The sequence below is a fragment of the Molothrus ater genome, chromosome 1 (genome assembly GCF_012460135.2).
Source record: "Molothrus ater isolate BHLD 08-10-18 breed brown headed cowbird chromosome 1, BPBGC_Mater_1.1, whole genome shotgun sequence".
Taxonomy (NCBI): domain Eukaryota; kingdom Metazoa; phylum Chordata; class Aves; order Passeriformes; family Icteridae; genus Molothrus; species Molothrus ater.
The window spans coordinates 22,078,465-22,092,954 of record NC_050478.2 but is presented as its reverse complement, the minus strand read 5'-3'; the positions used below and the strand labels follow the sequence as shown (position 1 = coordinate 22,092,954).

At 37.0% G+C, this 14,490-nt stretch overlaps 1 protein-coding gene across 2 annotated transcripts; it reads right to left on the bottom strand.

Annotated features, from left to right (window-relative positions):
• Positions 1–395: 395 nt before the first annotated feature.
• DBF4 (DBF4 zinc finger) lies at positions 396–14,490 on the bottom strand. 2 transcript variants are annotated; one of them, XM_036378841.2, is made up of 12 exons: positions 14,250–14,490; positions 12,978–13,156; positions 11,364–11,558; positions 10,202–10,252; positions 9,591–9,660; positions 9,372–9,448; positions 7,889–7,919; positions 7,573–7,618; positions 5,772–5,900; positions 3,210–3,324; positions 2,779–2,906; positions 396–1,630 (listed from the first exon to the last, which is right to left on the bottom strand). In XM_036378841.2, exons 1-12 carry the CDS (start codon positions 14,293–14,295, stop codon positions 565–567), a joined length of 2,133 nt encoding a protein of 710 aa, XP_036234734.1. In that variant the 5' UTR covers positions 14,296–14,490; the 3' UTR covers positions 396–564. The 2 variants fall into 2 exon arrangements, with proteins under 2 accessions (XP_036234734.1, XP_036234736.1); XM_036378843.2 differs by having other exon boundaries at positions 7,573–7,615; positions 14,250–14,489.

Sequence of the window (14,490 nt, the reverse complement as noted above, 5' to 3'; positions counted from 1 at the left end):
AAATACATACATCTAACTGCTTTCTTATTAGCTGAAACACACAATAGAGGTAGTTTTAATTTGATAATAATACATCAGAGTAGCCAAAGAATGTAATACATCTTTGTTACCGTGTTCTCTATTAAAGCAGCAGAAGAAACAGAAAAGGGAAGCAACCAAATGCCGGCAAAACATCAGTAATCCGTGAGTAATGGACTACTTACAGTGGAACATCCAGTTATTTTTAATGTGGTTGCTTGGAATGTATCACAGTCAATGATTTTAGGAAATTACTCCATCTAAATGCAACAGCATCATGCTTTGCCTAGCAATTCATTTAATCCAAATGTGGAGTCAGAGGCTTTTACCAGACACAATAAAGCAGCACCTTTAAAAAAAAACCCTAAACACATGACCAAAGCCAAACTTAGTTTTATTTTTCTTATTTACATATACAGAAGCTTTTGCATTAAAAAACTTGAAAACCAAATAATCTGTACATATAATACAGCAATTTAAGGCTTCGTGAATAAAATCTTAAATTTTCAAGTCAATTTAAAAATCATTATATTAAATAAATCAGTATTAAAATCCAAAAAATGGGGATGAGGATGAAGAGGAAAATAATGACCACAAAACATTTGTATTCTGCCCTTCACATGTATCATTTATGCTCATTGAACATTTGTTCTCAGTGTAACTTGAAAAACCTCCAAATTCTGAGTTTCTTTCACTTGTCTGAAATAACTCCAATAGGGTCTGCAGTGATGAGCTACAAGTGCTTCTCTTCTCTTCAGGAACAGACAGTCCATCTGAATTCTTTACGCGTAACTCCATATTCTGTTTCGGGGTTTCTCTTTTATTCTTTCTCAAATTAAGCTTCACTTTTCTGTGCAGCTTTCCAGACGGTGAACTGTGGGCAGTGCTGGCAGCTGATGCATTAAGTTCTTTGTTCACAGCAGGATCAGATACCTCAGCCTCCAGAACGACATTGTGCTGCATTTGTTGATGATTATCACAGAAATCGTGATGTTTCTTGACAAATGTAGGATTGGCATCTGCTTTTTTCAAACACTTTGCTGGTAGAACTACTGAATTATTTAATTTTCGTTTTTGCTGCAGTAAGTTTTTGTCTTTTTCACTAAAATCTGTAACTTGGGTATGAGAATATAAAGTATCCATTCCTTCCTGAAAACACCATACATTCTTTTTACTTTCATCGAGTTCCAGTATTTCCTGGCTGAACAGCTCAGAAGCTTGAGACAAGTTCTCTGTGTATACTTTGTCAGTTTTCTGAAGGGGTGGCTGTATGGAATTTGATGATACAACACTCTCTCGTAACTTCACAGCACAGGAGCAATCAGTCTTACTATTTTCATTATTAATTCTGAATTTACTTTTTAGTTCTGAAGGTTGTGATGGGTGAGAATAAAGAACTGAACAGACAGATGCAGAAACAGGGGTAGGTATTGGCACAGAATTTGGTTGTACTTCTGCAGGCTGGCGATCCAGTTTGAGAGCCTGCATTGCAGTATCCTTCCAGGAGTAAGTTTTCAAAGCAATGCGTTGCTTTTTCAGTCGCTCTTTCAGCTCATCTGGTCTGGCTATCTTTCCAATAATAGGAGAAAAACATCCTGTGCTACATTTTGTCCTACAACGAAATTGTTTAAAAATATTAGCAAACAAAAAACCCCATGCAACAAAACTCGATATACAACTGAAAAGCAACTGAACTGACAAAGGGGCTTTTGTTTTTTGAGTCCCTCAAGGAAAGATATATTTAGGGTAGCAACACACTATTTCTACAGGAGCCGAGTGCCTTATAGTTTTGATGTTTTCTTACTGATTTCTACAGCTCATGACATTGCTTTAAAAACACTCAGTGTAGTCTTAGTATTTCAGAAAATCTCAATTTACAGTGGCATTAAGAACAAAAGAAATTAATTAATGTAATGCAATGACTATAAATACAAATGTTCTATGACGTTTACACACAAAATTAGTATGATTTTCTTGACAGGATTTCAAGCCTAACAACTCTGAATATTTTGAAACCACAAAAGAAATAAAAGCTTGCTTTCATTAGTCTATCAGTTGTTTGATTCTATTTGCATTTCCTTTGATTTCACTAAGAGTATATTTATTTAAAAAAAGCAAGTAATGAAGAAACAAATGAGAAAGTTATTCCTTATCTCCTGACTAATTTCCAAAAAATCAGAGCAACTTTGAACAGTGTTACTGCTTCACATAACAAAGACCCTGGTGCCTACAGCCCAAGACACCAAACAAGCCTCTCTCACCCATTCAAGCTCTTGAGCACAAAGAAGGGACTATTTGCTTTCTCTGTCTCGCACAGGCAGCACAAAAGCAAAGAGGTTTAGAGTACAGGTAGGAAGTTTTTCCACAGGTAAGGAGATCAGATTGACCAATTTGCTGTCCTCAGACTACTAAGTATGACAAATCATTCAGAACAAGATGTCCAGACACTGCTGTCTTTCTGTTAGCAGCATTTCAGTACAGTAGATTTTGTGTTACAGGAGCTAAACATAAGTAGAACAACTTCTGTCAACTTTCAGTCTCAACTTTCTCTGATGTCATCTGCACTTTTCATTTTTTTTCCTAAGTTCTGCTTTACAGAACTGATTTGCCACATACAACCCTACAGAAAATTTCCACTATTTATTTCAGCCTTGAAAACATGAATTTATCCTGTTCTATTCAGATCAAGAATTTCGAAACTATCATTCTGTTCAGTGTCCTGAATCAGAGAGTCTTTAGAATTTACAATATGTAACTCACCTTTTTATTTTTCCTGTATCATCATCTTTGTATGCAACAAACTCATAAACTAACTTTGAGATTATATCATCAACAACTTTATACTGTGTGCTTTGTGCAAAATTTTGGTGCCGCTCACTTTCAAGATGCTGCAATAAAGAAAAAACATGAAATAAATCCAACATTACAGATATCAATATACAAGTCAACAGCACAACAAGGAATCAAGTAAACATCATTAATTTACCACCAGCATCTCTAAGATATGAATTACTAGTGCCTACTAGTAATCAGAGGTAGGTTTTAATTCTTAATTGCTTCTTCTAACATGGGGAAAATACTAATTTGCTGGTAATTCAGAAAAATGTTTTAAAATAAAAAATTACAGGGAAACCTCTGGTGATACCACATTATATGATGGTATCAAAGCATATACTTGACATTTCACATACTGTTTGCAGATCTTCATATTTCTTCCCACAACATTCACAATATCCTCTCTTTTTCTTGTCCTTCTGAGGAAACTGAGCAGGCATTCCACAATCCTTGTCACTGTTTATTTTGTTTCTGTTAGAGAATATTAATGAGTCTTAAACATGGAACTGAGTGCTCAACTTGCCCCTCATAGTACACTCATTCTTACTCACTTAAAAACACTCCCAAACCAAACCTTTATTTCCCCTTAAGCTATTTACATTATTTTAGTCAATGCTTAAAAAACCTGAAGAGTTATAGTTAGATTTAAAATCAAACAAACAAAACCCAGAAACATTTACTGTAAGAAGGCAGGCAGACTCAGTGGAATTATATGTAAGCATAGAACATACAGGTTAGTATAGACATACTACTATCATTGACTCAGAATAAATGATACAAAATTGCTAAACAAATAAAACCAAAGGACATTTAGAAGTCTCTGTGCACAACTGATAAAACCCAAACTAGAAACAACAAAAAAAAAATTTAAGATTTTAACACCTACTGTTGGTTGTACATAATTTGAATATGCTGACCAAATGCCATTTTGTCCTATTTTTCTAGGTAAAGACAAAGTGGGAATGCAAAAAAATGAACCTAAAGTTCTTCCTGGACATTAATATGAAGAGATTTTCAACAGCTGCTCCATGATCTTCAGAATCCCCCTCTGGGAAGAGCTACTGCTTGCTGCAATCCACTATTAAACCACCTGCAGTTGATATGCCAGCAGTAAAGCAAAGTCATCAAACTCTACTTCCCTTGACTTTGAAGGAATAGTTCCATCTCCCTGTTTAGCCAAAAATCACTGACAGATTTTACCAAGTATCTGCAAAGATGTAAGCTCAGGACTTTACATCTAAAAATCTGTCGTGAAAAATCTCTAGTTTACAAAGCACAGCAATGTATTGTTAACATCCTGCCCCAGCATTTCTTGGGTTCCCCAGGCCAGGGAACTCTAATGTGTGCTTTAGCTGTTACACCAGCCTTTCACACTTTCCTTCTTTACACACTTTCCTTCTAGAAAACAGTAAAACTCAGAGAGAACCAGTAAAACAGGATAGAAGCAATAGAATGGATCACCTGAAGACTGAGTAAGTTTGCAGGTCTTGCCCAATGCAGAAGCAAGGAGAGCTAACTTGTTGAAGCAAAGTTGTTTTCTCCCAGGTAGAGACAAAACAATTGAATATTCCCCTCTCTCTCTCTCTCTCTCAAAACTGACATTGTTTCATATTCAGCAAGTCAATGTGACCATTCTCCCACTTAAATATCTCTTTGGCATGTGCCCACGTGAAGTATTCACTAGGAATATTTATTCAAACATAAATCCTGAAATTTTAATATATCATATTCCTTAATCCATCCAAACAAAACCTGCCTTTTTGGTTTTTTACTGCTTTAAAAAGAATAGGCTTTGTCAACATCCTCTGAAAAGACACAATCAGAAATTGCCTTATTAACACAGCAGTAACCCCTACAATATATGTTTTTTGCCTTTTCATACTGCTATCTTCCTTGCAATTAAAAAGAAAAAAAAACATAGAAAAAAAAGCATCATGGCAATATCAGCTGAAACCTCCAGCACTGCATTATGGTCAAGACTGGTCAGAACTGTGGAGAAGTCACTTCATAAAGAAACTGGGTATCACAGCTAAGTAAGTCTCCAGCCCCAAGGACAGAAAAGCAGCAACCTACTAAATACACTAAGTTCCACATATAGCAAAGCTAACCTCCACCAAAATATAGTTAGTCTCTCACATGAATCAATTTTAGAAGTCAATGAAAAAAGCAGGTAGGAAAAAATTTTTAAAACCCCACTGATTCACAAAAAACAGTTAATTAAGACTCTTAAATAGTTTCAAATCATAAAATTGATTTGCTGAAGTTCTAACTGCATCTGTAGTGCTCAAATCGAGCCTGAATTGTATGCCAAAATGTATTATATAAACACTTGCTGTAAAGCCAGCTGCAATTCCACTGGGAAGCTGGCATCCACTTTTCATCTTTGAAGAGCTGAAGCAGTATTAGCAGTCTATCTAATTTCTATAAATCATCAACAATATACACTCTTTATCAATAATGGGAGGGCACTGTGATTCAATATCACTGCTTTAAGAAGTTCAACCACTTATTTCAGCACTATATGGACAAATACAAAAGAAGTCTTAAGAAAGCCACTTCCTGTGAAATACTTACTGAATAGCATCCAAGATGAGGACAAAGAAGAAACCAGGGGGAGAAAGGAAAGAAATATCTTATGTTGACCCACAGTGAAAGGAGAAGGCCACATTTTTGGATGTACGCATCTGTGTGCCCAAAAAAAGGACTCAAGACAGGATAAAGAGGGTACAGATAGAAAGACACCAACAGTGCAGCAGATACATTGATGAGACATGGCAAATAGTCTAATAGTACTACATAGCACAGAAAATTAGAAGTTGAGAGATTATTTTAGAACACAAATTTTTTAGTCATGGAATAATTCAGAGAACAAATCTCTTCTCTACCCACACCTCAATAAAATAAAATTTTCAACAAACCTTTCCTTAGACTGAGTTTGCTTTTGACCAGGATACTTCTTATCCACCTCAAATGGACTATATGGCTTTGGAACACAATAGTTCAGAAATGGAAAACTCAGTAACTGCAGGTAAAACGGTCGGTACTGGCTGTATTAACACAAAACAAGTGCATGAGAACCATCAAAAATGGAAAGAGGGCTTAATTGCATACATCACTCCAGGTTCAAAATACAGAACAAGTGTTTCTCTTTTACATATGACATATACAGAATACTAAACAGATAAATATCTTAGAATAAGTCATTAATTTCTTCCTTGATACTTTCCTTCAGTTTCCATAGCTGTCTTACACATTCCTTGGGATACGACTTGTGTGCCTATTAGTTGTTTTGAGTTGGGTAACCAATAAACCCAAGAACAATTTGGACAACACTGCATTTTTGCTCCTGAGAAGTAGCTACAGCAGTTCCCAACATCCAATGTTTTTAAAATTTATTTTGGCATTTTCTTAAAAAAAAAAAAATCAATTCACCATTCAGAATATTAAAACAGACCTTTTACAGAAAAACAATATTCCTCTACACCACTCTGTACATTCAGAGATACCAGAACTAGCAACCACACCAGTGCTCTGAACAGATTAAAAACTTCCAAAATAGGACATGTCAAAAGTTCACATACTGAATAATCAGTTGACTGAAATGCTGATGGCAGAGTTCAGTCTGATTTTTGTCCCCACATTACAATTATAAGCTACCCAGGCAAAACTACAAGAGCAAGTCTGGAAAACATAATACACCAGTGAAGCATCACCTTCTGCTTCTGAACTGTTATTAATGTTGCACAAACATTAAAAAACATTATGTTACATAAATATTTAGAAGTGTTTCAAGTGTTTTCACTACATTATGAAATACACATATATTTATATACGAATTTCTTATCCTTATAATTCTGTTGGTCCAGTTCTCCCCACTATCCGCACATCCCTCACACCTATTGCCAACTCACAGTGTACAACCAGGTTTAGATGATTTTTTTTAAAACAGGAAAGTGTCAGAGAAATCAGGTCTAAGAATTTAGTGCTTATAAACAACACCATAACTCAGAAGTTACTTAGGAATTTAAAGGTGCAAATTATGCTGTGCAGAACCAAACTTTTTTTACAATTCATTGTTCTCTCAAGTTCTGGCTAACTGGCATTTTCTTACACAACAAAGACTGACTGATTACAGGACCAGAAAGATGTGAAACTTTTCAAGGCTGAAAGTATCAGACCTCATATGAGTGGATATTGAAATCAGATTAATAACCTTTAATTTTTCCTTTTAAAAAGAAATGATTGAACAGGAAATTAAACCTAGTTTCAATTTATTATTTTAACTAACAACTGCACTTTCCTTACATCTAAAGAGTCTCAGCAGGAGATGAATGTAATTGAGCTGGAACTACAGGAGTGGAATTCAGTATGCAAAGTTTTGTATTACAAGATTTGGACCTAAGGAAAGATGTAAAGTTTCATGATTCCCTTTCATTCCTTGGTAGGAAGTAACCCAAAGAATCCATTCTCATGATCTACAAACTGGAGTTACGTGTTAACTTGCCACTTCCTTCACCTTTTTGCAAATATTCCCTACTATACTACTACTTGCTCATTTTCATTTGGCAGCTAAAGACATTTGTTTGTCATTTTCAGTACACTTGACATCTGATGTCAGGAAGTTGAAAGGAATTGAGATTTAAGGACACACTTCCTCAAGTAATCCTGAATTACTCAGTTTGAGAACCACATTACTAAATGCATGAAGAGAACACTTACCGACTCCTATCTTCCACCCTGATAAATGGACTTTTCAGTCTACCTGCTCAAAGGGGAAGAAAATCAATAGAGAAATACTTTTCATCATGTATCAAGTTGCTCCAGTAGCTTAATAAATAAGCCGACTTTATTTTAGGACTCATTATGTACAGGTTTTGACAAACTCTTGATTTCCATAAAGCTTCTCTACATGCTTTTCTTGGACATACAAACTGGAGTACAGCACCACATTTGACCACAGAAGAACTGTAGCACATTTCTAAGCATTCAGAAAATAAATCAGGCCAGAAACCTCTGTAATTATTGCAGTACTTACTTTTTGACTTTGGAGCAGTAACGTGTTTTCCCTATTGAAAAAAGAGAGATGGTGTAAAATCCCTGTGAGTATTATTCTGCACTGTACTTGAAGATTTAGCTGTAGATAATTTAAGTTATGAGAGTCTCCCTGTGTTAATCATGACTTCATACACTCAAGATGAATTTTTAAGGAAACTAAGCTCATTAATACTTTGAAAGAAGACACATGTTTCCTAAGGAAATATTTCTTGCTACACTGAAAAGAAAGTGCTCTCCTTCAGATGCCTCAATTTATTTTTTCTAAAATCAAATCAAAACAAAGAAACACAGGTAAATTTATACATTTACTCCCTCCACCCTGAAAATACCTTGCCATTGCTGAAAGTTCAGTCTTTCATACAGATAACATTTTTACAACACTTTGTAAATCCTAATTAACTGCAAGCTGCAAAATGCCACCAAAACCTGTAGAACAGCAAGTATTTCCAATTAAAACAATTTTGATTTGAATGGGTTTACACAGGTTGCATCTTTTATTATTTTTAGCAATGAAGACTAAAATTTAGAAGAATAATTTTGTCTTCAGAAAAAGGGGAAGTTACATTCAAGCATCAGCTGTTAAATGTAATTGATTCTGGTAGAAGTACAAACTCATTTTATACTATTTGCAAAAAATCCTCACCTGCTATCCATGTACACAGTGATGATTTGGCAGAGGATTTTATGTGGCCTCAAGAACTAGCCAATATTACATTCCAAAGCAACATAACACATGCTGGGTAGTTTGGTTCTGTTTATTTATCAGGCCCCATGGCTAAACCAGACAATTGTGTAAATTACAGAGCAACTGCAGATGGAGCACACAAGAGCTACAAGCTTTAATGTCTCACTACATCATAGACGAAAAACCTGAGAAAAGGGGATTTCCCCTTTTTCCCAACTCCACATACTTGGCAAATTACCTTCAAGATGCTTTATGCTCCTTCTCTATGAAGGAAGAGTTGCAGATTCCTTATAGAGACAGCTTCTCCAGGAAACATAACTATGATTTTTCAAAATGGGCCATCAAAATGAAAGAATTTCTAACCACTGTGTCACAGGGAAAATTATACAAGGCAACTTAGCTGCCATCTACATCATACTAAAACAACAATACATTTTATTTATTACTTCTAAGGTGCACAGAATGGAAATTTCAGACACTTCAGCACTTCTGACTCCTAGATACCCTTTGCAAGAGCACAGCTCTACACACTATGGAATCAATGCTACTATTAAAGTTAGTTTTAAATAATGTTGAAATATACAGCATATACTTTGTATTATCCAAGATGGTTTTTAAATCGATTCACAAGACATAGTAGTCTGTGAAAAACTGGAAATGAGCAATACCTTCATTAAAATAAAATCCACAAGCGTCACAGTAGGCAGTCCTCAGTACTTTGTGTTTTCTTGGCTAACGAAACAAATGGCATTTTTATAAATGGCAGAGAGGTACTTACCACATCTTTAGAAGAAGTGCCTGCTCTTTTGATTAGATAGAGCTCCCTTTTCTTTTGTTCAATGCAATTCTTAACATCTGGCAAAAAGTGGGAGAATTATAGTCAGTTGGCTCAATTTTTGTATGTCTGACATAACTTATAATATTTTGAATTCAACAAAAGAGCCATTAAATGAATGTCACACGTTGAAATCAGGTTTCATCTAACAAAAATACTTACCATCAATATGAAGTATCTTCACTCCCCAACTCAAAGCATTAGATAGTATACTACCAGAGGGGATTAAGTCCTGCAAGCAATAAATTACATTAATAATCTTAACAATGCATAGTAATTACTTACAATAATTAAAAATATAACATATGATATGAAAGTTGAAATTGAAATGAAGATGCTTTGCTTCTAGCCAAAAGAATACCACTCTCCTAGACTCCTCTGCTGTCTCTCTCTGTATTACAGCACCTCACCATCAAAAGAATACACTTAACCTTCAGAAAACCAAAACTGTTCTTTATGGTCACATTTTACAGCAAGATCTGAAGACTGTGAATATATACATTAAATTCATGAGCAACCCTCAAATGCTAGTTACATTAGCAATCCTAACAAATGTTACTACTTTTCCTAAAACTCCACATATTTTCAATTCTTCAGAAGTAGCCCGAAAACATACCTGACACTTCACTTAGGACAAACCCTCAACTTCTGTCTGAGTATTCCACGACTGACTTCTCTCTAGAACCACTACGGCCACTTATGCAACTGCTTGTTTTCTAGAAAAACAAACTACCAAAGTTCTGAAGCACAAGTTTGCTGATTATTTGGCTTACCTGTTCTTTGATTGCTTTTTCAACCAAGGACTTTCCTCTGCTCATACGTACCTACATTGAAACAGAAACACGTTTGTAGTGAGGAGAGATAATTCACGTTGCTCTTAACAAATACACATTAGCTACAAGGGTCTCCTTTTGTTCACTCTACTGCCAATTTTTCAGTAATGTGCATCTTTCTCACAGGATTACGGTTGATACAGTGAAAAGGAAAAAACACAAAACCAAGAAAACCTCAACAAGTAATCATTTTTAGCCAAAGAAGGCCTGCTGCAATGTTAGTGCTGGACAAAGCACATGATGGGAATAAGCAGCCAGTGACACACACACTAAAAGATGAGGTTTCATCAGCTGGGCTTGCGAAAATTATATTCATGAATATAATCACAGCCTCTGTCTTATCCCGTGCTTTTCAATCACCACTGCACTTCCTTTTTCCACTTTTTACTGTTCATTCATAATGAGCTGCCTTCACCTACCCAGGTTGTTTACAAAATGAGGTGACCTCACCCATGCAACACAAAGACCAGCCTGCAGCCTGGTCATGTTTCTAAATAAGCACCATATACATAGTACAGCTAATGATTTTCAACTGTATTTTGAAAGGACACAAGACTTGCCCATGTAAGAAACTCCACATAAACCTGCATAAATTCAGATACTAACTGTTGCAATTAATGTGATTCCCTAAGAAAGAGGTAAGAAAAACTTAATATTCATAACGCTCAATTTTATTGCTACTACTATCTGAGAGTGTTTCTGCAGATATCAGCATTGACAACATCAAATCAGCCAAATTTTAATAGGCTGTGTTGCTAAAGAGACAGGAATCACTGGATGTCATCATGTGCCCGATCCAGCTGTCAAACACGACATCAGTGCTGTAAGTCAGACATAGTAAATTAGAACATATTTGAGTATACTCTTCTTATTTGCAAAAATGGATCCTTTTTAAAATAAGTTCCAACAAATTTGCGGAATTATTTTGAGTTAGCTAAGTTTAACAAGTTAGCCCGAATAAATTTAAAAGAATGTTTCGAAGAAAAATCCCTATTCACCCAAGGAACTGCTGCCATCTTTAGGAAACAAAATCAGAGAACAACTGTAGGAGCATATCCCATGGACTGCACCTGATTTGCAGTATTATTACGAAGAAACTTACTGTATCTGCTATCTTAAATGAACTGCCATCATGTCGATCTTTTCGGCTGCTAGGATGAGGTGAGCCATTTCCTCCATTAGGTGCAGATTCTGGACTAGGAACGGGAGAAATCTGGCCAAGAGTTGGTGCAAATTTTGCCTCCTTTTTATTAGTCACCAGATAGTTGATATCTTTACTAAGAAAACTCTCCACTCTCTAAATATAAAGATATAAAACAAGTATTTTTTTCGGGACAATAGATCAGTAACTCAACTTTACATTGAATATTTTAAAGGAAAGTGATAAAACTGCTAAAACAATTACGTTCAAAACCACTGAGTTAACAAGAAAATATTTTCTACATATCTAGATGACAATGACAATTAACTTGTACTAGCATCTTACCAGTCACAAATTCTAATTTAAATTTCTTAATTTTGTAATAACTATTAAAAGAGCTTTGCTTTGTTATAATTATTACAATTTTATACTACCTACCTGTAATACTTTACAATTACAAGAATGGAAACACTGCATTAAGGAATAACATATTAATTTAAGGAAAACAACTCTCTAATTTTATGTTACAGAAATTACACAGAGGTGTTCAGCGAAACTTAAAGACAGGTGTTTGCAAATGGGATTTACAGTCTTCAAGAAGCTATAAATTTACTGAGTTTAGGACCAGCAGAAAAACTAAAATTTCAGGATAGCTATCATGTTTCACACCTACAGTTTCCATAACATTTCTCAAAAAAGTAAAGTCTCAAGTAGATTCATATTCTCATACTCAGCAATATAAAAATGTCATCATTCTGAGTTTACTCCTCCATTTTGCTCTTTCAGTCTCTTTCATTGCCAACTACAGTGTGATCAACAGCCAAGTGCCTCACTATTTCATGTCAGATTGTATAGGTTGAGGTATTTTCCTCTTTTCCACTAATCACTGTGGAAAGCACAAATCACACAGCTTGAAACTGTGCGTTTCAATTCTGCTCTATGGATCTTTTACAGAAACAGGATATACAGAGAGAGGCACCTCTAAGTGCCCTCCACACAAGTATTCTGTACTTGCTTGCATCAAAGAGCTCCTTCCATACAAAAAGAAGAATTAGGAAAAAATTATTAAGATGCTTATAAAATTTATTGTTTAAGAATATTCAAAAACAGTCACTAAGATACCCTGTGCAAAACATTGTTAGTGAAGCTGCTGACCTACAGAAAACAGATACAAAACTCTTCCTTTAGTCTCTTTCAGGTTCAGCTGAACACTGTGAGTTGTAACATGTAAAAATGTCAATACAGTCAGAAGCAGCAGAAGAAAAATCACCTCGAACAATGAAACCTTGTGAATTTGGATAAAATTTTAAGCCAGGTGAATAATCAACTGAAAACAAAACCTCCTAATAAGAACTTTTGTTCCAATCAGGAAAGCAGCTTCTCTTGAAAACCCACAGAATAATTTGTTGATAAGCTCCTTATTTGGATTAAAGCTTAAGACAAAGATAGAAAAATAAGACACCATCTCAGGTAACTAGAAGTAACATTAAAATGCAGTTACAAAGAACACAAAAAAGGCATTCCACATGTGCACATTTCCTTCTAGGTTCACATAAGTCTCTATTATTAACTTACCCCTCCCAGCTCTTTGAGGTCCTTTCCTAACTTTTCAGAGATCACATTTGATGGGATATCGAGGTAAAACACTTTCCCAGTGAGCGGCTTAAATTTGAGTTTCTCCAGTTTTCCTGTGTCTTTCTTCACATTCTTCAGGGAAGATCTTATCTTTTCTGGTTTTGCTTGTACTGCATCTTCTGGGGAAAGAAAAAAAAACCCAGGCAATTTAAACAGAACTGGACTTTGGTTTTATTTTGAAAGGGAAAATTCCTAAATTATGGAAATCGATGGAGCAAGCTTCCATAGAAAGGCTTGGGCTGGAAGGACCTTATAGATTATCTAATTTCAACCTCCCTGCCATAAACAGGGACACCTTTCACTAGACCATGCTGCTCAAAGCACAACTCCACATACTGGTTTTACACTGGTTTTTCTTCCTCACTGACGTACTCCTAGTTGTTTCTCTTTTGGAGAAGCTCAAGACAACGAGAGCTGCCACAGGAAGTGAGCAGGCCTCTTCTGGAGACAAAAAGGCAACATGCAAAACAGTCCCTCCGTTAAGGATTCCTTCCCTCCCTGAAGGAGTCCTAGATAGGAAAGGGAGCAGATGCTGCAAATACTGCAAAATCCTCTAAGGCTTATGAGCACACTAAATAACAGAGGAACAGCACTCAGTTTTGTAGCGTCTGGAAGACAAAAACCTAAAAAAATAAGAAAATTAGGAGACATAGATTGGTGTAACTGATCCAGAATCTAAACAGAAAAGATGGATGATAAGCAAGTGTGCAAGGAAAATTCCGTAATGATTACCGACCAAATACAGCGTCATACTCACCACACACATGCCAGGACCGTTTAAAAATTAGCACTCTACACACTGGAATTAATATTGGAGCACGCAGATTAAACCTCTCAGGGATAATCAAAAGTTTGGAGCGCATTAACAGGACTGCAATAGCAATGAAGAGTCTCTCTCGCAAAGGGGGTGCGTTCTCACACCCTGGGCCTAAGGAACCCTCCATACAGATACCAGAGAAGCCCAGGGGAGCAGCTCGCCCAGGGGCGGCCCGGCCATTTCCCACACATCAGGGACACGCTTGTACGAGTAACTCCGGTTACACACAAGGGCCCTTCCAGCCGCTCCAGCGCCAGCCCGAGGGCGGCCGGGGCCCAAGCCCGGCACGAGGCGGGCGGCGGCACCTCACAGCCCCAGCCGGGATGGCGGCACCGGCTGAGAAAGGCCCGAACGGCGGCAGCTCCCCCGCGCTGCCCGCAGCTCCCGCCACTTACGGGGACGCGCTCCTTTGTCGGCGGCCTCGGCAGCGCTCGGCTTCATCTTCCCGCGGAGTCACATCGTGCTGTGCTCTGCTCTGCTCCGCCGGCAGCCTCGATCAGCACAGCCACTCCACACCACCTTCCCGCCTCCGCCACAGCGGCTGCGGCGCCCTCACCAACTGCCCGCGCGGGCCGGGCCCCTCCCGCCGAGGGGCGGGCGGAAGGCCGGGGAAGGAGGGAAGGAGGGAAGGTGGCT